The 27,640-nt window shown below is 35.0% G+C and overlaps 1 protein-coding gene across 5 annotated transcripts in view; it reads right to left on the minus strand.

Annotated features, from left to right (window-relative positions):
* EML5 (EMAP like 5) overlaps nucleotides 1–27,640 on the minus strand; it is a 90,970-nt gene that overhangs the window by 48,752 nt on the left and 14,578 nt on the right. For all 5 annotated transcript variants that reach the window (XM_041471953.1, XM_041471951.1, XM_041471954.1 and 2 more), the window contains exons 2-13: nucleotides 22,491–22,650; nucleotides 19,982–20,080; nucleotides 19,356–19,424; nucleotides 17,005–17,190; nucleotides 9,561–9,696; nucleotides 7,980–8,181; nucleotides 6,734–6,871; nucleotides 5,778–6,034; nucleotides 3,516–3,728; nucleotides 2,439–2,606; nucleotides 1,022–1,128; nucleotides 700–818 (exon numbers count right to left, since the gene is read on the minus strand). In XM_041471953.1, coding sequence (XP_041327887.1) covers nucleotides 700–818; nucleotides 1,022–1,128; nucleotides 2,439–2,606; nucleotides 3,516–3,728; nucleotides 5,778–6,034; nucleotides 6,734–6,871; nucleotides 7,980–8,181; nucleotides 9,561–9,696; nucleotides 17,005–17,190; nucleotides 19,356–19,424; nucleotides 19,982–20,080; nucleotides 22,491–22,650 — 1,854 coding nt within the window. The remainder of the gene's footprint in view (nucleotides 1–699; nucleotides 819–1,021; nucleotides 1,129–2,438; nucleotides 2,607–3,515; nucleotides 3,729–5,777; nucleotides 6,035–6,733; nucleotides 6,872–7,979; nucleotides 8,182–9,560; nucleotides 9,697–17,004; nucleotides 17,191–19,355; nucleotides 19,425–19,981; nucleotides 20,081–22,490; nucleotides 22,651–27,640) is intronic.

The following is a 27,640-nucleotide window of genomic DNA, read 5'->3' on the forward strand; positions in this document are numbered from 1 at the left end:
AATGTAGTAAGATCTAGTACCAGTTTGCTTTAAAACACCACCTCTTTTTTCTGATAATAATTCTTCACTTATGAAGAATTGTGGGAAACTACTAATTCTAAGGATTAAACCGTAAGATTTCAAAGATGCATCCAAACGTCATTCTGCTACTCAAATTAGCACCAAAAAAAGAATAAAGTCATTTTTAACAAACTCACAAGACCTATTAAGAATTACATTTAATTCCTAAATTAAGAAAGGAACTTGTAAATTGTTTCAGACTAGGTACAAACAAGTTTTTTTTTTTAATAAATCACTGCTAGAAACACCACTTTGTCCAGAACCCAGTCATCTTCAACTACACAAAGTTTCTGTTCTAGCTATCAAAATCATACATCAAAGAGAACTACTGCTTTCCAGATACTGAAAAGTATGGGTGAGATTACTGAATACATTATTTAGCCACTTGTATTCAAGCAATAAGTACCAGCTAAAGCTTGAGTTCAAATTCACTTCAGAATTCATGTGTAGAACTAGTATGCTGGCATGAAAATATTGTATTTTTATTTATTTAGTGTAAATTTATTTCTACAGATATAAATAAATAGCAAATCATAAAGCAATAGACATAAAAGCCTTTAATTAGATTATTAAATTATAAACACCAGTCTACAAAATCAAACAGTGCTTGTATATTTTAAAGAACGCCAGTTTGCATACCCATGAACAAAATGTAGTCTTATACTGTTCCCTGGGGCTCGCTCACGTCTCTTAGAAGCTGCACTTTTTCTTTTTTCTTTGCATTGCTCTTTAAGTTGAGGTAGATCTTCTTTGTAAACCTTAAAGAAAAAGCATACTTAAAAATTAAAAATCATTATATTTTAATAAACTTGTTCTTTTGAATGCATCAGGTAACAAAAATCCTAAATGTTTTCGTCAGTTCCCATGCAGTCTCCCCAGTTTTGAGATTTCAACAGTCTTCATAAATGACCAGCTTAAACCCTAGGAAGGTTCCAACTGCCATTAAAGCTAAAATCTTTACCTGTCGACGATAGGTGATCTGTGTCTCTTGTTCAATTTCAGAGTCCAGCTCTGGAACATCAGACTGATCTGAATCTGATTCATCACTATTAGAATCAACCAGACTCTCTGTCACCAAGAAAACAGAAATAAAAAATTTAGCAACCTAAAATAAAAGCCAGAAAGTTTAAACTAACTGCTTAAAGTTTCTGATTTTATAATCAATGATTATATCAGCTACAACATAAAATGCTAGTAATTGACAGGAACAATTCTGCTGTTACATAGGAAATAAGCCACAAATATGATAATTTTGGGTGCTGGAGTGAGTTAGTTTTCATTAACTAAAATAATTTCATGAGCTTTAATGTTAGGAGGAAATTAAAAAGAAGATAGTTAAATAATCAGTATAAAGCAGAAACTAAGACTTGCACTAAATTTAACAAAGGGTCCAAAGAGAAACTTATATTAAAGTGAGCCACTAATGCAAGTAGAAATTCTTCAAGTAGGTTAGGGAGAAGGGAAAAAAATTACAGATGGGAAGAAAGAGGAAAAAATTATTGTGACTGCAGAGAAAAAGGGTAGTCACGTAAAGTTTGACATGTAGGAAGAACCTGTTATTGTTCCCTTCTGCATTTATCACTGACAAGTTCAGCACTGCATCTGTATTTATTTACCTGTTTGCTAAATCCATATTGCATATTCATCTGATCTGAGCAATTAAATGGTGAAACAGCCTATTTTATTGTAACTCTATATTCTCATTTCCCCAGAGGATTCTCTAAATTCCTTGAGGAATTTCTAAGGGAGGCACTCAGTTAACTGTTTTGATTTTAGGAAACACGTGAGAATAATTGTTTAATTAGTCACTAGTGGAAACATGATCTTCATTTTTCCCCAAACACTAAATATCTATATTCTGTTTTAAAAAAAACAATTAAATAACCAGTTATAATACTTAAACTATTATCTAAATTCTTCAAAATTTTAAACAAATTAGTATAAAACCATATTTTTCCAGTGACACCTGAGCATCCAGTTGCTGTCAATTTAGTAAAGGGTGATATATACAGAATTCAGAAATTCGTATCTATCTTTGTACTTTTAAATTTTTTCTTTTCAAAAGAAGGGTTTTTCATACCCTTGCTAGCCTGAACACACAGGTGTGATGGTTTGACCGTTGGCCAAATGCCAGTGCACAGATTTTTTTCATCTTCACCAATTAATGCCAAACCAGGACAACAGGGTACTGGCAAGTATTAAACAACCCTATCAGGTGCTTCAGGCATCTCCAAAGTTTAAATAACAACAAATGTGGTAATTGAGCAGACTGACAATTTTGAATATTTATTTCAATACCGTCACCAAAGAACTTTACTTCTCTTTTAGCCTCCCTGCCTTCCACCCTTTTTTTGGTGTTTTTTCAGTTAGTTCCTTACCTTGGGGTGCTATATGAAGAGTGTCCTTCAGCTTGCGGTCGGGGACAAACTTCCACTGAAAGACAGAATGATCAGCTCCCCCAATGGAGACAACCCACTGGTGATCGTGCGACCACCTGACGTTCGTCACGTGAGCAGAATGACCAAGATATTTTTTAAACTTTGCTCCTAGAACAAGAATAAAAATATCTCTCAATTTTTGTGAAATAAATTTTTCAGAAGCACCTCAGAAAATCATTTTAAAGAACCCACAGAAAAAGTAGTGTTTAATAAACATATTCTAATTTCCACTGGTATTTTAATCCATAGCAACAACTTTTTTCAGTTTTCACAAATTTTAATGTGTGTATAAGACACATTTTTTAGTTTAGATTCCAAAATATAATAACTTAATCAAGTCAAACACAAGAACAGAAGACATATGGTAATGTGTGTGAGGTGTACCAGAGATTTTTAAAATTTTCCTGTATTAATTTTATATTACTTTTTACAAAGTAAAATTATTACTTCTACTTTGAAAAAATACAGTTATTTAAATAATGTATATTTAAGTCTGTGAAAACACCCCCATATACATGCTTGCAGCACGGGTTCCCAATGTACAGTGTCAGTGCTAAGCACCTCTAGCAATTCATCCCCTCCCAGGTTCAGCAGTAGAACTGGTAGCAGTAGTACAGCTACATCCAGCTAATGTTTTCATGGCTACATGACCACAACACAGTCATTGGATGAGTTACTGAAATGAAGCTCCTAACAGCACTCCATTATAAGTAATCTTTTTAGATCAGAAAGGCTTCATTGTTTCAGAGCTATTTGGAGAATTTCATTCAACACACCATTCAATTTTAATGCTGGGTACAACTGCATGGATAGGTCTTAGGATGTGTCTTCAATCTTTATGTACTTAAATGAATGTTTTAGGTGTTGTTTTTAAAGACTAGTGTACCCCATTTTTTTAACTCTTTTTGAAAAAAAAAGTTATATTATAAACCATTTCATTTTCCAGTCTTCTAATACATTTTTCTTGAAAAGTCACAATTTAAAAATATGCATGTAATTGAATTTAAAAGGCACTACCTTTTCTTAGACATGGGTATCGAAAGAGCTTTACTATTCCGTAATCATCAGCTGTAACCATAACTTGACCAATAAAATTCGCATCCACAGAATTTATATCATTTATATCAGAATATTTGGGCCAGATTCCATTAACTTCAAGGCCAGAAACACAGGTCCATGATGCCCACTGAATGCCTTTCAATTCCTCCTTGTTTGTTACTTCTTTTCCACCTAAGCAAAAAATAAAGAGCCATTTCTCAATATTCGCTCATGCAATTTTAAAGAATGCAACATTTTAAAAAACTCTCTAAAAATTGAAACCAAGTAACACAGAATTAAGAACTGACTTCTGAAATGGTCCTGCTCTAGTATTGCCTATTATGACCAACAGTATCAGTAAGAAGACTTCTCAAGACTATTTAACAGAAGATCATAGTTTTGGCACTTTATAGTTTTTATCATTTCTTGATATCTGCTTGAGGCTGTGTTATTTTTTAAAATTTTATTAAAAATACATTTAATCATTCTAAGATATAGTTCATTAAAAATTCTGTTGCTGAATGATTGTAGCAACTTGGATTATTTAGAGCAAGAACTGAAGAACTCATATCTGGCCACTGCAAATTACTAAAACCACCTATTTTGTGCTTGTTCATCCTTGTTACATTATTTCACACCAGCTCTATCTGTAATGAGATTGATCCAATCCCACAAGGTAAGAGCTGAGGAACTGAGTCAGACCAAAGGCCCATTAAACAGTGGCTGTGTCTTCTGGAAAGGCCAGAAGCCAAGGGCTGGAGCAATGCAAGAGCAGTGCAAGCAAAGGTGAAAGCTGTGAGTCAGACTGAACACACACCTGCAGAAGGCGAGCAGGACAACAATCCCCTTCTCAGCCCCTCAATCACTAATCCATGTAAACTGTGATTAACAATACTGTTTATATCCATAACTAAGTCCTGCAGGTCTAGTGCCAGACAACTGTAAGTTCCCTAATTCATTGTGGAATTTCAAGTGTTGCACAACTTGATCATTACTTTAAAATATTTGGGAGATTCCTCTAACTCCACTGGCTTTGATAAACTCTTTTTCGTAAACAAGGTTTCACAATCCCACATTCTAACATACGAAGGAAGTCCAGGTTGAAAGCTGTGTTATAACTTCAAATTGCTCCTCCTGTGTCTGTTTGTTACTGTCTAATTAAATTCTCACTATCTTTTCTTACACATCTTCTGCTGCATTCAGTGCTCAGAATCAAAGTTGTGCATAGAATGAATGGGGTGCTTCAGCAGAGCATCATAAAAACCTCCAAGAATCTGTGAATAATGTACAGTGCAAAGCATAAATCTTTATAAATCTGTATAAGAATGAAGGGACAATATAAAAAGTAGTGATAACACACAGCTAAACAAATAAAAATACTACAAAGATGAGTGGGAAGAATACAGAATATTATGTAAAGAGTGTATGGAACAGACAGAAGTCAAGCCTTGGGATAAATACTGACTTTGACTACTTCAATTTTAAGCTTTAAGATAGCACTATGTGCGTATGTCCTCTACAGCGGGAACTACCTTAACAGAAATTATTTCAAAACTGTGGGACATTTCAGTCAAGTTTTCAGGAAAATGTCTTGAAAACAATTCCAATAATGGGGTTATCACAAAGTTCCTCACAGTAAAAGCTCTTTTAAGTTGAATTTCTCAGTCTGCTGCATAGTTTTAGACTTCTGAGCTGCAACATACTGATTATTCCACATATTTTAATTATCATTCAGTGCAATCAAATGACAATTTGTTTAATATCCAAGCTCTATAAGAACAAAGCTGTTAAGCTATTGCACAATTTAAATTAAATGCTGCACTTTAATTCTTCTAAAAAAAGGGGGAGCAAAAATTTATTTTTGAGAAACAAAATAAATTATAAGGCAGCATCTCTAGTATAAAAATGTACATTGGAAAGAAGACTACACATATAAGGATAAAAGCATTTCAGGAACTTTGCCAGAAAAATGCTGTACTTACTCAAATGTGGCAAATAATCTTATGAACTTACAAAACCCTTCATGTATACCCCCATGCTTTGAACCAGGATGGCTCATTTTGGTTTTTTTTTTTTTTTTTTGTTTGTTTTGTTTTTTTTTGTTTTTTTTTTTTTTTTAAATCATCCTTCTTTTTTTTTTTTGTTTGTTTGTTTTTTTTTTGTTTTTTTTTTTGTACAAAACCACTATATGTTATTTCTGTTGTAAATAACAAATGGCACAAAGGCAACACAGAACTTTACCTGGCATTCTGTAAAAAAGTCTCTTTCCATTGCCATCATTGGTCTGCAAGTATTTACTGTCTGAAGACCAATCCATATGTGTGATGAAGCTTAAGGATCCAATACATTCCCCAACTTTCTTGTATCGCTGAACAACTCCATATATATCCACAGAGCTGTCATTGGAGCCAACAGCTAGGAAATTCCCATCTGGAGAATATTTGAGTTCATGAATAGCTTCTTTCCTGTCTTTGATATGAACAACCTCAGTCATATCTCTGTAGTATGAAAGAAAGCATGTCATAAGTAGAGAAGAGCCTCATCATAATGTCATGTTCCCAGTCTAAAAATCTAAATAGAATGTGAAATTATATATTGAACCTAACTATCCTGTGTGCAAACACAACACTGCTGTTTTTAGAGTTGGTTAGGCCTTCATGGAGAAAATAAAAGAAGGAAATGGTGACAGAAAAAGGTGCTTCACTGGGTTGAAGGACAGTGAACAAAAGGAACCGTTCAAGCTTGGTCCACAAGAAAATTTCATCAAGTAGATTATGAGATCTTTATTCACCCATGGAAGGAAACTTCACTGACGTGAGACACAAATCTCATTTTCCCTATGAAACTGTGGGATCACAGCAGCACAAGGCAGTACTCATTTTGTATGCATGATGTGCTGACAGCAGAATTCCAACACATAGAAACAACTTACAAAGTAATGAAAATTTATTTCTTAGTAATTCAAGGATAATTCATAAATACAAAACCTAAAGTAAAACATTTCCTAGAACACTGCCACTCTCTGCAAATAGACCGGTATACTTTCAGTGTTATAGAACAACATGTACATACGTAGCACACATTTAAAAAATCTGAGCACCTTCCACAATTTAAAACAAAAACACAAGTGACAACATGCATGGCCACAAGAGATCAAAATATTAATAAGGTATCTATATTTAAGTTTGGTAACATACCTGACTCGAAGCACAGTGAAAGAGCCATCCTTCATTCCAAGAGCCAGATGGATTCCATCAGTACTAACAGCAGCACAGCGAATGGGCTCCTCCATGTTGCACCGGGCAATCAGAGCGTGGTCTATTAAACTCCAGATTCTGAAATTAAATCATTATTTCTAATGGAAAATGGGTGTGCATCTTTGTCACAGAGAAGATGAAGCCCTCAGTTTCTGTACAATGCTGGACATGGCAGTGTCCCTATTTTAAAATAATTTTCCACAAGGAAAATCTAAGACGTAAGTGTGAATTATGCATACAGTAAGAAATATTCTTGTATTTTAAAAGGTAGGATTCTTATATTGTAAAAGGCTCTCTAATGAGAAAATGTGGGGAGAGATTAATTTTGATTTTCTGAATATAAAAAATTATAGCATATGACAATACATACTTTTAGACCACTTCTGCAAAAATTCCACTATTTTGCTAATCATTTTAGCCAGAAACATTAAACAACAATTAAAGACTTTGATCAGTATAAACAACTTTTCCTACTAAAAAGTCATTATTAATAGATCCTTATAACTAATAATATTCAAATATGTGAGTTTTTATAACAAGGTAGACTACATCTATTATTTACAAACATCTCTGAAATTTGAGAGTAATAATAATGCTAATAATTGAATTGTTGATTTGCTTAACTGTGTTGCATTTAAGATATTTAACGAAAAGGCCAACACATTTAACTTATAAGAAAGAAAAGGTGGTTTTGACCAAAAAAACGATGGAGATGAACATGTAAGAGGGAGTAATTTGGTGGGCTTTCTGAGCATTTATATTCTGTTTACAATGCATGGACTAGGTTTGATGAAATTCACACATTAAAAGTTAATTTGCAGCATTTGGAAAAGTAAATACAGAAGAGTAAAATGTGTAAGTTTTTATTACAGTCTTTTTTCATTGCAAGCTGTTCATGCTTAACATAACTCCTGAAAAGGAAAGACTTCAAGGATTGTCCTTGTCTCTGAGTGCTCAACGTTAGCCCAAACAAATTGTTTTCAAATTTCATATATGGGTATTTTTTAAAATACATTCCATTGTATTTTATTACTGAAGAGCACTAATTTCCTGCATAACTTAACTCTAGGAGTACATCAATGCACATTTTGCTAACTTTAAAATGCATACATTTCAATTAGGTTACCTACAAAATGAGTTGATTGTCTAAAACTGTATGCAGTTTAACAAAGAAACAAAATTTAACCTGACTGATCGATCATCACTTCCAGTCATGGCCAGGGGTTTTGTAGGATGGACAGCCAAAGCCCACAGCTCTCCTTCACAGTGCCCCTGCATTATCAGGAAAGGCTTATTACGCTCATGCACCACAATTTCAAAAATTTCACTATCTTGTGTCCCAACGAGTATATGGTCTCCTCTCCAGCAAACACTTCTTACAGAGAGACCTGTAGAAGAGATTGTTACTGAGAGATACATCCTCAGAACTTGTTAAACAAAGGTAAAGTAGCAAAAAACAAAGCATAAAAGCAAGAAAATGTCAAGAAGTATCCATACTTCTTGACATTTTCTTCTCTTATTCCTGGATCTGCTTCTTTTACTCTTTTTATCTGTTTCATAGATAGTGGCATACTTGTCCTTGGAACACAAACGTTTTCATGACTACTTTTAGGATATATATATATATAGGCTATACCAAGAGGTAGGACAGTGCAGTAGCAGAAAATGCAATTAAGAAAATGAGCAAGAGGACAGTTCATAGAGACAATCCTCAGAAGTATATTATAAAAAAAAAAAAAAAAAAAAAAAAAAAAAAAAAAAAGAGTGAAGGGAAAAGAGTCAGAAAACTCATTTTATTCAATGTAAGATTTTTTAAAAATCTGCTTGCTCTGTCATGGGCATTTGACAAGCCAAAATTTATGGCAAGAGTCTATTACATCAGAAGTAAAGGAGGCAGCTGGAGGTGAGAACAAGTCTGAAAGAATGAAACAATGAAACAGCTTTCAGCTACATGCATCAGAACTGAGAAGCAGCAGCTGAGTAAATTTAAATTTAAACAGAGCCACTCTACTGCAGGGCATATTTAAAGCGAAATGTGTTCCATCTTGTTCAATACTTCACAATCTTGGTGGGAATGCCATGTCAATTACACCATACAAAGACTTCACTTGTAACCAGCTATGTATTGACCCCGAGTATCTCATTGCTATCAGACATTCTAGCACATTTTCAAATCCTTGGCAAGGTATTAGCAAATAACAAAAGTGACTGGGGGTGAAGAAAACCAAATGCCAACAAAAGCAATATCACAAGTGACACTAGTGCTTCAGTACATATTTGTATTCTTATCCTAAATCATTACAGCAACAATATCTGAAACACTCTATGTAAAGTAACTGAACTGTAACTGAAATCATATTTACAAGTAAGCAGTGTTCTAAGTTTCACAGAACTTTAGATAACATACAAATAGTTTTAAGGAAAATTTGGGTAACTAGTGAATGAAATTGTTATACTCCACTGCTATACACTGTAGATCTCACTGCCTCAAGTTCTCTTAAAGCATTACTGTTCCTTGTTAAAAACTGCTGTGCTCTAGAAACAAGGCACATGAAAAAATTAAATCTGTGTCTACATCCTCATCATATGTACTGTTTGTAAAAGTAATTGTGACCATACTAGTGGGCATGACCTATTATATTTCTAGCAAATAGCTCATGGTAACGTACATGAAACAACACTTTGGGTTTTAAAGCCTTTTCTTGTTCAAAACACTGATAAATTTCCTATCTTACTGGTATATTGACAGCAACAAACTTCTCTTTACCTTTATAGCCCTGGTCTGTTTCCCTGAGATCAATCACAGTAATTGGTTTAAAATTTAAGTCCCACAAGCGAACGCAGCCATCCCTGCCACCAGTGGCAAACCCCTCTTCACACGCATTCATGCTGAAAATTCCTGCCTAAAGAGAGAAGAAAGTTACTTTTAACAACATACACAGATTGGAGAAAAACAGTATGCAACCAATACAAGCTTCAAATATCAGAAAGTCGGACATGGAAACTAACTCACAACAAGCAGAATTAGCAAGTGATAAATAGAAAGTGAATTGCTGCAAGAATGCTTTCCTTCTTATGATCATCATCATGGTGGTGATGCTTCTAATCCCTAGTAAGAGCTTAGTTTTGTATCCTCTTGCCTTAGGACCTGGCCCCACTCTAATAAATGTCAGCATGAAGATTTCCCATGGTCTCTATTAGGCTTGCTTTAGATCCTTTGTTACTAGCACTCAACTGCTATACAACAATGCAAAAAACATCTGGGATTTTTTTATTTTTTAAACCCAGGAAGATTGATTTAAAATTTAAACTTAGAAATAAAATTTAAGGAATACAATGATCATGCTACACCATCGAAAAATTAATAGAAATTCTTATTGTAAAGGCAAACATCAGGAAACAAAACCTAACCCATTTTCTTCAACTCATTGATACATGTTTTCTTCAGGATAACAAATAGGCAAAGATGATACATGTAGTATTAAAATAAAGATACTATAGCCACATAGCCACTATATTTGATTTAACATGATATATATCTAAATGGCACACACACTATTGGGTTTTTTTAATTACCCACAACTCACTAGCACTATATTCAGAAATAACTCACACATTTCAGTAAGCAAAGCTACTGAAAGGGCAACTTTAGCTGATAAGCCTATGAGAAGTTTAAAAAATTGCTCTGTATTTAAGTATGTAATATTCAGCTATGACAAAAGTAAACAAGAGAGCATTAGAAACAGTGGAAAATAAAATCTGTCTCTAATTCCTGTCCAAAAGAAAGTAGACCATATGTGTATATGAAATACATAAATAATATTAAAATATAATATAATATAATATAATATAATATAATATAGGTCTGAAATTTCAGTTTTGAAAAAAAAGTAATGGTAAAGTTCCAACAGTTCTTTAGATAGGGTCTAGATTTTACAGTAATGAAGCATATTAACTGCAAAGATGAAAGCAATCTGCAAAGGAGAGATTGGCTTTTGCAGGAAAAAAAAGCTGTACACTCACAGAACAAATTAGGATACAATGTGACTTGTGAGAATTCTGGAGTACTCATGACTATTATCTCCTACCAATATGCTTTTTCTTCTTAAATTACAACTAAGAAAAATATCATAATGGACTGGTCATAATGAAATATGGATTGTGTTTGTTTCTCTAGCATCAGGTAACAAGGATATAATTTTTAATGTTACAAAAAAAGAAATCTCTCAGCTTTCACAAAAAAAAGAAGCCTACTAGAATGTCAAAAGGCAATGAAAACTGAAAGACTTGGGTGACAGAACTAAAATTTTGGGCATGTCATGTCCTTTCTCAACAAAGAGACTTTTATGACAAGCCACAAGTTCAGGAGCAGTATGTGTATAAAAAGAAATGTAGTGGAATTTTTAAGTCATAAGCAGATTAGAAGGCTAACTCTCATTATCTCTAACATCTTGAAAATCTTCTGTTTCTTTAGGAGCCCAGAGGTTTTTGAAAATACAGCACAAACTGTATTTGTTTTTCTCCATGTGTGTCTATCTGTTTCACTGCATTAACCTTTACTATTGTGAGCAGAAGTCCTGTGAGGAGCAGCTGAGGGAGCTGGGGGTGTTTAGCCTGGAGAAAAGGAGGCTCAGGGGAGACCTTATCACTCCCTACAAGTGCCTGATAGGAGCCTGTAGCCAGGTGGGGGTTGGTCTCTTCTTCTAGGTAACAAGTGACAGGATGAGAGGAAATGGCCTCAAGTTGCACCAGAGAAGGTTTGGATTGGATACGAATAAAAATTTCCTCACTAAAAAGGTTGCCAGGTACTGGAACAGGCTGCCCAGGGAAGTCCTAGAGGGATAATTCCTGGAAGTGTTCAAAAACAGCTGGAATGTGGCACTTGTGGGTAAGGTTTAGTGGTGAACACAGCAGCACCAGGTTAATAACTGGACTCTAATCTTGGAGGCCTTTTCCAGCCTTAGTGATTCTATCATTCTAGGTGCCATGGAATAAATATAAATCTAGAGGAATTTCAGCTCCTTTTGTAGCTCATGCTGAATTCTGTCTAAGTTTAAGTCTTTTAAAGCTCTTTTTAGAATGCAATCTTGATAATAGAATTATTTTCTTTTCTCTAATTAACTCCTTCCAAAATCCATTATTTAATTAGTCAGTATTAAAAAAATAATCAGACATTTGGCAATGTGGGAGCTGGCAGAATGCTCTGAAGATAAAATCAAGTGGATCCAGCATTAATCTGTTTTCCATTCCACAGAATATCCTTATCTTGAAAAGGACATAGTGGTTGTCAAGGAGATTTGGCAGATGTGCTTGCTCAATCTCTTGAAATGCAATAGGACACTCTCATTTCTGACACTGGAATAAGAGAACAAGATGAAAACTATAAAAATGCCCCTCAGTAATGGGGACTGTAAGTATCTAATGGAAAAAGCTGAGCTTTGCTACATTTCATACAATTGTTAGGCTCATAATTAAAGGGAAAAAGACAGATTCTTTAGTGGGGTAGCCTGGCCAGTAAATCCTCCACTAAATCATTCCTTGTAAAAACTGACAGGATTGTTAATGCAAATCAACTTTGGAGTCTTCGTGCTTCTTTAATACTTCAGCCTGAAATTGTCATCAACATAATTTGATTCTTGATGTTTAAAAACCCTCTAGCAGTAATGAAAGGCAAACAATTGCACTGACTTTGTTAGATCCAAATGAATGTGAGCCACAAAGACTTTGCTTCTGAATGAAAATAAAAGGTGCAAATCAAAGAGTTCCGTCTTGAGATTTATGAAGCTTGGCATACAGACTGCATTATTCTTTTACAAATTCTTCATTGTGCTTCCTAATGAACCTGAAAATTCTGGAAATAATATCTCAAATCTAGCAACATTTTCTCAGAATGCTGAAAATTTCCTGTTTTTCCAACATAACCAGCTGGTATCACATCTGTGTTCCCTCAAATTTTAGGAAAAAAATAGTTGAATGAGAGCAAATAAAAAAATAAATGCCCAGATCTACCAGAAATTGTAGTTGAAAGCTGGAGAAGTACAAGAAGAATTTGACAAAGATGATCCCTTCTGCAAGAATACTTAGCCACTACTTGAATCCAAGAAGTTTCCAATACTGAAGCAGTTTTTTACTGCTTTACTGGTTTTTTACTTTTGCTGGACCTATCTTGCCCCTAGTGTGCAAAAATCAAGTGTCAGTTTATCTTAATGTATAAAATCCACCACTCTGACTATGCAATTCCTAAAACACATGATGACTGCAGCTAGCTGTAGTTAGGACCACGCTTGGAAGATCATACGGAAACTTAGGAGCAGCTGATTACTACTGAGCAACACGGAGAACAGAGGCACTACACCAACACAAAAACAACTCCAGTGCCTCCTTTTTACTCCCAGGTACACTACAGGACACAGAAATGTAAAGCATCACCCATGCTGGGCACTCACCCTGAGACATTGTCTCTCCCTACACATACTGCACAGGAAGGAAATGGATTGCAAACATTTAAGATAGGTGTCAGTGAGTTTACAGAGCAGAGACACTGCTGTGAAATGTGATCTTCCTGTCTAACAAATAATCCAGAAAACAGTTTAAAAATGTGCATACTACTATAAAAATGTAGTTGTCCATATACCTCCCATTGGCTAAAAGAAGTGGACAGTTACCTTTGAAACCAATGACTAAGCAGCAGGAGAAAATACTGCATGACTTAATGGTCATGGTGTTGGTACATGATACCAGTTTAAAACCATTCATTTAAGTTCATTATATTGTTTCCATCTATATTTAATTAGTATCCAGCACAGTGACATAGGCGTGCAATGGTTTTAACAGAGTGCCTGTTATTTAACCTCAAGCTTGTTATTTAACCTCAGTTTCTGACATCAATCCACACAACTTTAATGTGTACCTCTGAAAGACTATCTCAAAATTAATTATTCATCTGCTGAGAAAGCGTCTTATGTACATTTACTATGCAAGGCAAAAGCATAGCACACAAGAATCTTCAAAACATACAGTGTTTCACTAAGCATACAATTTCCTTTTCATATCCAAGTAACATCTTGTATATATCTTAATAGTCATGGACTACCTTGAATTTAGAACATATAAGGTGGTAAGTGGAAGATTCTATAATCTGTTCTTTGCACTGGTACACAAATGAGACAACTATTAATTTATTTATTTTTTTATTAGTCAAGGTATTTATTACCTTTCCAGAGCCAGATCTATCACCGACAAATAACCTCATGGAGTATTACCATTGCCAGTGAATTTATACATGCTTTCATGTTATTGTTTTCTTTCTCCCCTTTAAAATTTTTATTACTAAGATTATTATTTAGGAGGAAAATGTAGCATTGATGTTTCCCACTGATATCCACTGTTCCCTGCACATGAACTCTGTACCTTTACTCCTAAAACCTGCTCATTTCCATCTTTTCCTTTCTTTTCATTCCTACTTCTATTTTAAGTGAACTCCCTAATCCTCTTCCAACTAATTCTCTGGTCACCCCAACTTACGTGCTTTCAACTTTTTGTTTCTACTCAAACTGAGACAGAAATCTGCAGGAAACTCTACTTTCCTCTCTGTCAGTATTGCTATAACAGAAAACAGATAATCTGTCTGAATTAAGAATTCTTATTTTGCTTGTTAGTTTTAAAGTTGCTATCTGTTTCCTTGGTTGCTCATACTGGGAGACCATGGCTTATTTTTCACATTGAATTATTCTTAAAATGAAAATATCTTTTCAGCTAGGGAAACCACAACAAAGAGAACCAACCTTTGAAAAGAACAGGATTTCTATATTAATGCAGACAATGTCTTAATAATAACTTAATAAATCTGGGGCTGGACTACTTCTCCACATCACTAGTGTGCTTTAGAAACTGCTTTCCAGTATCTCAGCTGGTTATGCTGCAGGAAAAGAATGGTATTTATGCAAATAATGAGACATCTTCCCTCAAGATTACAGTTTATGTCACACCTGTTGAGGAGTAATGATGCAGGATGATGAACAGATATGCAGGGATGACAATTCCAACACTAGCACACTGAAGAGAAACTTGTATCAATTCCCTGCTATGTGCACACTGTCCCTTCAACAATAGACATAAATTCACACACCATAAATCTTGTTGTTTGCACTTGCATTTCCTTTGGACAAGAAGGACACAATTTATCATTTATAAAATTAAGCACATTAATTTATTAAATTAAGTAGCCATAAAATAGCATGATAATATTTTAGTATGGCTGATGAGATACTGTCATTCCAAGTTTCCATATGTAGGGCTTAGGGTAGTCTGTCAATATTATCCTTTAAGACAATTTTTTATTAAAAAACAAGGTCTCATTTTGTTGGAAAGAAGTTTCCATATTTTATTGGGGTTTTTCCCCCTGAAATTTGTAAGATTTTTAGTGACTCTTGTAAAAATGAATTTCAAAAACATGAACTAGTGTCCCTACTTAATTTTCAGAACTGCAAAGTACAATTCCATTGAGCCTAGATGACAGAGCCAAAAATAGAAGGCTAGATGAGACCTACTCCAAGGTCACCTGAGCTCTGTCCATTGATGTTACTGAAGATAAGGATGTTACTGCACTTCAAATTTGATCTTATGGTCAACTCAGGACTGACACAGCACATCAGGGAATGGAGCAACAAGCTCTCATCATCTTATGTTTATCAGTTGTGTCAATTCACACTCAAATAGCTGAAAACACTGCATTATTCTGAAAAATAAACTGTTGCAAGTCTAAATAGTCCAAGTAACAAGTATGTTAATATGCAGGACAGCTGTCTCCTACAGCACCAACAGGATGGGAGAATATTTTGGCATCAGTTTTCAACAGGAGACTAAGTGCACTCTTTCCTCTGCGTATGCAGACCTCGATTCCCAATGTCCAATCCTCTCAGGAAAACACAGAAAAGAACAGAATGCTACTGAACACTTACTGTGAAGACTGAAACCAGATCTGAAGTTACAGAGAAAGAATAACTCCTCACTGTAAATATCCCCTCATACTTCTTGATTCATAATTTGGGCCCTCTTGAATACATTTTATATTTCTACAGATGCATACATGACAGTATGCTTGTCTGGGTTTATCTGAATTTTTTTTTTAAATTTATATATACATACACTTCCATGTATACAAAGAAATCTCAAATGCAAAATACAGTCTCACACACAGATGTTCTTCATAACATTATCTTTGTTCATAACCAGAGACAGTGTCATTATACAACTGACAGAATAAGCACTCCTATCACTTTTGAATTATTAGTTCATTCAACAAGCTGCAATCATCCTGAATGTGTATTTCTAAATCTTTGGTAAACCAAGAGTCTCCTTACCACAACTGACTGCAACCTCTCCCACACACATGACATTCCTCACTTTGTCCCCTCCAGCCTACCTGATTAAATCAAAGAGTGACTCTTCTACTTCAGTTACAAATGTCAGGCCACCCAGTACAACAGGCCAGTTAAAGCAAACACATTCTTACAAGCAAGAATCATTAACTGTTACTAATTTTTATCTAGAATTTTGAAGTTGCAATATCAGAACTCATATGCTTGCTTTTCACACCATGTTAAAATGCTAAGATTGGAACTTCAAATATTATCAAGAAGATACAATGCTTTTCAAAACAAAAATTAACATTCAACCAGCAAATCATATCGCTTCATAAAGTGACCTTAGTAGTTTCATGCTTCATAGGTCAAACCAACACAAACTGGTTGGCTTTGTTTTGAAGTGATACTTGGACAATTAGAAGTCAAATACTGCCCATTACCAAATGAGAGGTAATGAGGATTTTCACAGTTTAGTATGCACAAATCAGAATGCAAACCAAAAAGTGGGTTTTTTTGCTGCCTACTTTAATCACAAACTCATATTCTTTAAAATAACATGGAAAATGTAATTAAAACCTACATAGCAAAGTATAATCACTTTATATTCATATTAAACATTCCAATTAAAAGAAGATATTACCAAACACTTTGGAAAATTTTTGTTAAACTTTCACTGATGTCTTCACTTTTCAAATCTGTATACTGTTCTAAAAAAACATTCCACTATGACATCCTGAGTATCATTGAAACCATTTCGGAACACAGGCAAGGTGACCTCGCGTTGCTTTTTCTGGCTTTCCAGAAATCTACTTAACATTCAACATTAATTTAGAAAGAGATACTTACAGCATGTGCTCCCTGTATTGTCCGTACGAGGTTAATTCCTTTCCACACATAAATGTCTCCGTTCAGTGCACCCGAGTACGTCACTTCGTCCCTTGCACAGGCCAGGCACAAGATAGTCTGGAGATCACCGGTCTTCCCAAAGACACCACGTTTTGGTGTCAAGGAATTGCCACACAAGCTCCAGAACTGCAACACAAAGTGATTTAGAAATGGCTATTTTGCTAAAACCTTATAATTTAATACGCACATCTGAAAGAGAAGTACCTTGCCTGCAAAAGACATCACCATTCACCCCCTTTTCCATGCCTTAGTTCTCCAGTTTAACAGTGGTTTATGTTATTAACCAACTTTATCTTTCCATAAAATCATCATAACAGAGTAACTGGGAAGGAATTTTGGGATATCAGTATTAAATTAAACTAAAATTCTTTCAAATAATAATTTGTGAGTCAGTTGTATTTTCAGTTATTTTTGAAAAGTATTTCATAATAGAATTATATTATCTTTCTTTGATGTAAGACTTTTATGCTGAAAGTGGTGCATTTGCACTTTATGTTACTTTATACATTTAAAGATGCCACCTAAGCATGCAGATTTCTGATAAGACTCTACTGGCTCTGTTTGAAGGCATCTGGTTTTATTGCAGATGTGTTTCTCATCAGAACCATGGATCACACGGAGTAGCCATCTGAGGCAGAGATTTTTAAGAACTTTCTAATAAACCAATTGTGTGTAATTGCAGCAATCACACAAATGTGAATTCCCTCCTAGGTCACCCAACATGTACCAATGGATCCTGAACTAAAGACATGCAAAGTCTCTTGTCAGAGCACATCACTTGCCAACTAAGTCTCCAGATAAACACTGTAGTTTCTGAGATCTCTGCAAACAAGAAGCACTTGCATATTCCTTTCAAACCCTCCTGTCCAAACATGTAAGTGTACACTGGAAAGTGAAGCTGCTGAAGTAATCCAACGTAAAACATGAAAGCATCACTGCTGACAGGTTACTCTTACATCGTCTCAGCATACAGAGTTTCCTGCATATGTGTTTAGGGAACTAAACACATACGTATGCATTTCATAGCAAGGCTCTCTGCTACCAATAATCAATTCAAAATTCTGAGCAGACTTCAATTAAAATGGGTTAATCTAAGAAGTTACCATGAATAGATTTTTGTACCTGCAATACTGTAATTCAGAAATAAGTAGAAATTACCATTACTGATTAGAGTAACTAGTACTGATTAGACAAATCCCAGTATCTTAACTAGTTGTGCTGGTTTGGGCTGGGAGAGTTAATTTTCTTCACAATGGCTGGTATGGGGCTGTGTCTTAGAGAAGTAGAAAAAAAAGATCATTATTAAACAAGTTCATGGAATTCTGTAACTGACATGCTAAATATTTGCATGCTAAATCAGACTTATGTAATCTAGTGAACAGATTTAAGCCTTTTTCCTGTAGGCCATTAATATATATTACTCTACAAGTTCATTGTATAAAAAGCAACATATTTTCCCCACCATGGGAACCTCCACACAACAGCAATACAGAACTTTCAAGCTGCCATCTGCTGCTGTGATGTGGTAACACAGAAAACTGTGCATGGGAGAAGACGGCGACTTTTGACTGACGTGAAAAGCACTGTTCCTAACCTTTGATAATCCTGCTGACAAAGTTAAACCTGAAAAAAAAGCTCTTTCTGCACAGAATTTGCTAGATGGATCAAACACAGCATGCTTGAAAAATACATGAATTGTCCAAATTATGAATCCTGTACCAGGTACAGAGTACTCCAAATGACAAAGGTATGAATACAAACAGGGAAAAGAATTAAAAGAAAGGCAGAGAAGCAGCATTTTTCTTTCTCTTTCACTGTCTCCCCATACTCTCTCTAAATGGTAACAAATGGTTTTTCAATTCATTTCACCTATGTAGTGCAGCAATTTATCCATTGTTCAAGATTCAAGAACTTGAGTACCTGGAGTCACCTTAAACATGTACATCATGTCTTACACAACTTTGGATTTCAAACAGTGTTTTAGAGAACCTAAATTTTAAATTACAGTCATTACATACAATGCTACTGACAACTGTTCCATTCCTACTACATTACTTCTGCCAGGGCATTAAGTCTTTGAGCAGAGAGGGTCTGTTTTTCACTATACAGATCTTACAACGTATCTAGTGTAGTCAGGTGTGATTCATGATTGCAGTTCTAAGAACTAATATTGTTCTTAAGACATTCCATATTATCATTCTATATTCCTTTTAGATTCTATTTTTATGCATTTTATAGAGCATATATTACTGCAGCTTAAATATTTTATAAATGAAAAGTTATTTCATTACCTTGATGTGTTTTACACCACAGCTGACAAGCTTGTTTGGCTGGTATAAATCCCAAGAAATATCAAATATCTGCACAAAAAAACCAAAGGATGTCAACAGAGATGGCCCTTCTAGCACAGGACAGTTAAAACAGTAAAAACTTATAGCAAATTAACAGGGAGTCTGAAATGCTTTAAATGGACCTACTAGAAAGAATTTTTTTGTCCTCTCATTCCATACTGAAATTTCAATATATACCAAATATAGTTCTCACTTTTTTTTTCCCCTAGAGTAATTAAAACACATAATAAAACAACATTAAGATTCATTTGCAGACTAAAAAATGTAAGCAATTATTTGCATTTGTATTTCCCATATGGGGATTAGGTCTAAGAAGTGCATTAATTATGCACTTCTCCTACATGTTTTCTGTCTCGACAAACCATATACAAATAAATATTGAGTTACACATTTTATTCTGGAAATAAATGCACACATCTTAAATATCTTCACGTCTTTATGCATATCAACCTTTAGGCAAATTCAGTTTCTAAAACAGAATGGGTTTTGTTCAGACATCTATATATACAGACATGGTTTAACAAACTAAAATGACACTGATGCTCAGACTATTTAGTTGTACTTACTCTGTCTGTATGACCAGGAGCCATTGATAGCAATTTTCCTTTTCTCCAGTCCCACACACAAACTGTGTTTTTCGAATCCAAACCAACCGAGACCAAACGCTAGAAGTGTCCAAATTCAAATAAAAATAACTCAATATATTAATGAAATCTAAAGTCATTATTTTGAATGAGTTGCAAAAAAATGTGTAATATATTTGAGATAGAAGCAATAGCTTCATTTTGATGTAGAAGAAAACATAAGCTGTATCTTACACCACAGCATAGATGAGTCTTTTCAGGTACAACATTATGACCATAAGGTCTTCTTAGATAACAATGTATTTCTGATCAATAAAGTTTAATATATATATATATATATATAATTATATATAGCACACAGGGCAAGCTGTGGTCAGGAGACATTTGCAAAAAAGGAATAATCACTGAACTTAATGAAACTTTATGTATTTACCTTTAATTACATGTAATTTGCAGCATGTAGGATTTATTTCATAAGTTAAAGAGACACAAAAATATTTTCTTCAATCTTCTTGAAAACACACAAAAAATCAAAAACAATTAAATGCTTTAAAAGTCTTTTGCTTGATTCTTCAAGACACACATGAGTAAATATTTCTTTCCAAATCCTCTCTCAAACCAGGACTAAAAAGGCCCCAAATATAATTTCATGCAGTCCTTATAATTCAGAAAGAGCTTGAAGCCATTTACACTGTAAAACTAGGACAGAAAAAAAAATATTCCAAAAAAATCAAGAAAAATAAAATTTTGAGATCTTCCTATGCTTTGCAGCCTGTCTTGTCTTGACTGTGAAGATCTCTTGTCTTGACTTGACTCTTGACACAAATGATTGACTAAATTAGCCACTTGTACGGTATCTCTTAACCAGTCAAAATGCTATTTTTCCTATAGAAATTCTCAACAGAAAGACTAACAGGATTGAATTATTAAAAAAAAAAAAAAAAAAAGCTGAGTGATTTGTTTAATTTTTAAAGAAAATGAGTATTTTTGTTCCATTTTTGCATTAATTGTGCCATCTTGACATTGATAAATGAAATTTTTTCAAATCTTTTGGGCAAAGCTTTTTTCACTTTTCAGCAGTTAATACACACATTAAAGACAAATTTAGCTTCAGTTTCTACATAGATTATCTAAGTGAGTTTATAAAAGCAAAAACAGACTCCAACCTTGAATTATAATCCTTATTCCCAAAGACAGAAACCTATTCCAAATAACATAATTCCTTTACTGTCTGAAAAACTCCAAAATTATGAGAAGAAAAAAAACCAAGTTAAATACAATTTCTATCCATGCTTCCTACTTATTAATACTACAAAATCTAACCTTTCTATTCCATATTTGAAAAGTCAGGGTATTTCAATCCTAATTTGATGTATCTTGACTTTAAATTATGAAGACCATTTAAGTGAGGGAGTGACACAAGTTTACACAACAAGAACAATGCAGAGAAAAGATATTGCTGGGAAGTAGAAATGATGCTCTAGAAAGAAGCTGTCTAGAAGCTGACTGCCTAAACAGTGAGAGGTCATTTCAACAGACTCAGAACTTTCCTACAACAATTACAACATGTTGAACAGAAACAAGTTACAGGTAGGCTTTCCTCTTGTGTTCAGCTCCATTTGATATTCTCTTAAGGACAGCAAGTGGTCTCTAAAATACACCCTCACTTGAGTAACAGCAGTAACTAACAGACATTGACCTTTTCAGCAAGCAAAAGGAGCTGGGGATACAGCTAAATCTGGGTATCACATTGCAAGGCTGAGTGGGAAGGAAAGAAGTGTTTCATAGACCAGGAAAGCACTTCTCCAGAAAGGATTTTCTCAGCTAATACCTTTTCAGCTGCTACCTAACGTAAATATAACCATTAAATTTTCCATTTCCAATACATCAGTCAAGCAAGCCTCTTTACTCAGAGGAGCAAGAGTCTGGTAAAAACAATCTCCATTATAGGTAGCAGCTCTGAGAACTAATTTACTACTCAGAAAATGTTCAAAAGCAACAAAATTATAATCCAATGAAACCTTTTTCTTGACTCTTAGATACAGGATACATGAGTCTGAATAAACAATCAAAACATGGAGAGCCAGCAGTGAATGCAGAATGCGTGACAGAGAAGGCGATACTGCCTGAAGGAGTCCAAGGTGAGTAACACAACAGGGCCACCATCACTCTGGGCACAAGACACGTCCCTGCACAGGGGAGGTCCGCTGTCCCCCGTTATTTGGTCTAACTCTGAACTATGGCCCACAGACCACAAGAACCTCCCTATCACCTCATCTCCATTCAAAAAGCTTTTGAAGTTATAATTTTCTTGCCAAATGTAAATATTTGTCATTCATTAGTATATGCAACTTGATCTTCCTCAACTTGAGAATTAGCAGATAGAACCCGAGATAATACACTGCCTTTTTTTAAGAAAAACTATGTGACAAGATTTCTAATAGATAAACAATTTATTTAAGTGCTTGAAAAAAGAATATTAATTACATACCTGACCATCTAAATCAAAGGCCAAGCAAGCTATGCCATGTGTGTGAACATCTTTCAGGACAGATACAGTTTGCACAGTGTATGAATCCCACACACAGATGTATGGTTCCTTCCCAACTTGACCTGTTGCCACCAACACACGTTCGGGGTGCAAAGCAAGGCTGCCAAAAAAAAAGATATAAAATATATCTGCATATATATATATCTGAAACGTTGTTATTTGCCTAGTTAATTGCATTTTTTTCCTTAAAAATTTTTACAATATTTTCCTATGGATACTAGGTAACAAAAAGTCATTTTGTATCACAGATTCCACAGTAGCTGCGAAATTCTAAATATAGTACATACCAACATCTTTTTTGAATCTGAAACTTTGTTATTTGCCTAGTTAATTGCATTATTTTTTTCCTTAAAAATTTTTACAATATTTTCCTATGGATACTAGGTAACAAAAAGTCATTTTGTATCACAGATTCCACAGTAGCTGCGAAATTCTAAATATAGTACATACCAACATCTTTTTTGAATTTAGCCTTCAAAAGCCTTCTACATTTAAATTAGTTGCAAAATAGTCAATAATCCTCTGTTCCAAAAGTGTTTACTAAATTTGGTCAGATTTTCATGCACTGAGAGAAATACCTCTTTTCCTTTCTTTATATTTCTTAAAACTCAAAAACACAAACAATGGAAAACAGAAGTTGGTGTTTAACTATCTACACATCAGTCATCAAGATGCACATCTCCAGAAGTTCTTTATTCCACACGGTATTTTATGAGGGGACAGCTTTCTGGAGCTGTCTGTCTGCTGATTGTACAGCAGCAACCCAAAGCACGCCTAGCTTAGACTAGAGGCAATGACTACACTTCAGATGACTGAACTTATGAGCAATTAAGATTATCTTAAATGCCCTTCATTTTAATATAGAACAATTGGGAATAGCTGGGTTTGAATAATTATTAACTCTCACATTTCTAATATTGTAGAGATTTTTATTATAGCTTTTATTTCAGTCTGTCAAAGTGCACTAGACGTTCATCAGAACTGTTTTGCTACATCTGGGACCAAGCTAGAAAACATTCTAGTCAGCAAGCTATTTCTTTGTTTTGTTTATGCCAGCAAGCTGTATGGGAGAACACGAGGTCTGAGGGCTCAGATTTCATAATAGAGAAAAGTAAGAATATATTCTAACAGAAACCCAAACAAATTACTTGATCACATTCCACACATAGTAGGTACAGCAGTCCAGAATGATGTAGAAATACCACACAGAAGTCAGGAAGACATAATTTCTAAAGCTGGTTGTTTATTTTGGCTAAAAAATTTCCTAGCCTGATGAATGCCAGGCTAATGAATGATCTTGAGAGACTGGTAGACAGAATCACTAACAACACACAGTAAGTATATTTATCTTCTCAAAATTGTTTGGGAAGGAGAAAGGTTGAGCACTTTGCAAAGGTAAGATGATCTTTAACTTGAACACAGGTTTTGATAAATAAAGTTCAAAGGGTGGAGACAAGGGAAGTATAAACAAGAGAAATATAAACAAAAACAGCAAGGTTAAGGCTAGCCAGGAAATTACCAGAAAAATCTTCTGATTCAAAAGATGCATACATTTTCTATATACAGAAAGAGCAAGAGGAAACCACATTAGAAGACGCTTAATATTTTATGAAGTTAAACTACAGTACACAATACACTTCCATATTTTTTTCTGTTTTAAAATAGCAGCTCAGTTTGTTGATATTGCTTGATGAATTCCACATGCAAAACTGAACAGAACTCCTAACTTCAAAGTTGAAAAGGTAAAAAGCCTTGAACCTTTCCATTTTGCTATGGGAATTTCTGCTCTTGGCTTCTCCCTGTTACCCTCAGCAACAGGACCAAGTAACCAATTTCCCCATTTTGCTTCACAACACTTCCAGAGTTGTTTCTTTAGTTCTTCCCTTCTTGTTTATTTGATAGAGCAATTTCACAATTAAAAAACATTGCAGAAAGGAGCTGGCAGCAAAACTTAACCACATTTCAATTTAGTTCTGCCACCTAATCCTGACTAACACCTGCACATCTCCCAGAGCACACAAAGGCAGATGGTGTACTCACAGGACAAAGGAAAAGCATCTGGAGGGAGACAAAATGCTGCATCCAAAATGATCTATGCTTTTAGAATGGCACCACAGAAAGGGAGCAATTAGACCAAATGGACAATAAAGAAATGTGAAAAAGGAAGTGAAAAGAATAAGCAAGAAAAAAGAGACAGAAACTAAGAGGAAAATAGGAAGAACACTGCAGTCTCATGCCTGATTCCCCACCTCTTCAACCCTGTCCTGATGTGTGCTACAAGCGCATAGTGCATTTTTAGACAAGCCAAAACCACACCACAAGCACAAAAAACACTCACTGTATGTGTAAGGACACACATACATGCAAATGCACACCCACACCACACTTAAAAAACAATTTATACCAACCATACTTAAGAACCTTTATTGTTAGAACAGTCCTGAGCTGTTCACTTTAAATAGCCTCCTGGTGCAGACAGAAAGATCTTAACTGGAATGAGTGCCCAGAAATAAATAACAATAAACACTTCCCATAGACTATAGGAGTTTGTGGGTGTGATGCAGTTAACAGGATCAAACAATGACTTTGAGCTCTCTCTGGGTACTCTGGGTATGACCTTCAACACACCTCTACAGAGGTGTCAAAATCATACAACTATTGGGATGGTATCTGCAATAGCTGCTTGCCATTCATCCATTCAGTTCCTGAGATCAGGCAGAAAAGTATGGGTATGGTTCAGCTCTAAAGGCAGCTTTCAAATCTCTTGGTGTGGGACTTGTGGGCTTAGGTACAGTCCCTCACAAATATTCTCTTGCATTTTTTTTCTTAGGGAGAAGGAAGAGATTGCTTAGTGGCATAAGAAGCTCAGCACTCAAGTAAAGGACACATATTCCCTTTACAGCACTCAGAAGGAGAGAATTCCCTTTCCTATCCTGGTAATGAGAGCTGGTATGACCTATCCAGGTTAGCCTGCTGGAACTGTGCTAGCATCTAGCCCACACTGCTAGACTGTAAAAGGGTGCTTGATTTCTTGTCCTTGAAGGATGACTAAGCTGATGAATGAGATACTGTGCTTGTCCAGAGATATTCCTAATGAGCAGTTCCTCAGTGCCTCTTCTTGTTTGCCTCTGGCCTTTCTGACCTGGGCTCTTCCACAACAGATGTTAGATCTAATGCAGTAACATGTAACATATGTAAGAACATGTCCAAAAGGCAAACTTTATAATGAAAAAAGCAGGTATTGAGCTAACAAACTGCTAAGTCAAATTAATTTTTAAATTGACTCTAGAACTTGACACTTCTCAGAGGAGTTCAGAAATAGAAAATTTAAAAAAAACTTGTCTGTCACTATTGCAACAAACCAAATAGCTGGACTATTAAGCTGAGGTTTCCACCACCATATCTGAATGACAGGTCTTTCTCTAGCCAGACACTCCAATTGGGCTGAAATGCAGTAGTAGAGTTTTAGCAGCATACTGAAAAAGGATGTGTTTCTCACTTTAGTACATTCAAGCTCCTCTTTTTAACACATTCAGGAAAGGTTCTTTCTCCCTTTCAGAGCAATATGTAATCATTCCCCAACATTCTGACCGGATCCATGCACTGTACAAGACCAATGTTAGGTTATTATATTAAATACTAATGGCAGCCAATGAAAAGAAAAAAAAATCTGTCCATGTTGTGTCTGCAAGGAATGAGACTAGAGACATGGACAAGATCCTCCAATTTGTGTGAGGTTTGAAGTGGCAGGGGATCCTGAAGGAGAATAGTCAATAATAAACTACTTGATATTTAAAGAAATTAAGATTCTTTTTCATCTTTACTTGGTTTGTGCTGAGGATTACCAGGCATTGATTAATACAGACAGGCTGCAGACAAGGATACAGTATTAAAGATGATGTTTCCTTAGCAACAATATTGGATGAAAATCCAAGAATACATTCATGTGACTACTCCTGAGCTTCATAAAACTAGGGCACCAGTAAAAATGCACAAAAGAATACTGCAGTAAAATAACAGCATCTCAGACATCTATTAATTAAGAGTTAATTTCAAGTGTGAAATTGTTTCTATGCTTAAATAAAGCAAAATATATTCATGATATGTTTACAGACATTTTTCATACACTTGAGAATATTTTCTTATTTGCTGTAAATTATCCATATTTTCCAGAAAGAATAACAGGGGAAGCTACAAACCATTTCTGTCACACTATTTAAGATCTTAAAGCAGAAAGAGTTGCAATTAGCAAACACCTCTCATCAAAGTTTATACAGATCAAGTCAGAGCACACGTATTTTCCATAGAAAAAACAAAGCAGTATTCATCATGGAGCACCACTACTACCAGCCTTCCATGCAGTTATTGCCCCAGAGCCAATAATGTCAAATATAGTTTTCTGAAGTTTCCTTAAATTGCACAAGCATCCAGCTTCAAAGTAAGAGAGGCTGAAGTGGAGACAGGGACAGTGAACTCAAATTGTAGGTTGGTCATTCCCAGGTGCAGTTTATCTCATTACCATCCATTCTTTCTCCCATTGGATCTGAATGTTTTTAGATTAACAAGAAACATTTATAAACAACCCAGAGACTGCTAAAGATTGCTTTGGGCTTCTATTTGTCCTGAACTCCAAAGAGGGACAAAAATAAAAAACCACATGTACTTCAAATAGAAGGAAATAGTCAGAGAGTGACTAAAGCAACACTGATGCAAAGTTCCCACATCATCAAATATGAGAACTGAGTAAAATATTCTGGGAATTACATGGCCCTAAATGAAGATGTCCATTTTTGTCTTGCATTGTCATATCCTCCACTGCTGAGGAAGGGATTGGCTTCAGCTCTCTGGTAAGTCATCATCTCTAGAAAACGGATTAAAAATAAATATACTCCCCTTCTTTTCAAATATGAATGATTTTGCCAATGCCAACAGGAGAACTCATGCTTTGACTGAGTGGAGTTGCTGGATTTTTACAAATTCTACATGATTGTGACAATTTAATCACCAGGTTTTCACAATCTGAGGAACAAAATTCTTTTCTAATATGCCCCTTGAAAAAGAAAACAGCAAAATTACTTACATGTTCCTAG

Source organism: Pyrgilauda ruficollis, unplaced genomic scaffold, assembly GCF_017590135.1.
Source record: "Pyrgilauda ruficollis isolate IOZ18807 unplaced genomic scaffold, ASM1759013v1 scaffold28, whole genome shotgun sequence".
In the NCBI taxonomy this organism is placed as follows: Eukaryota; Metazoa; Chordata; class Aves; order Passeriformes; family Passeridae; genus Pyrgilauda; species Pyrgilauda ruficollis.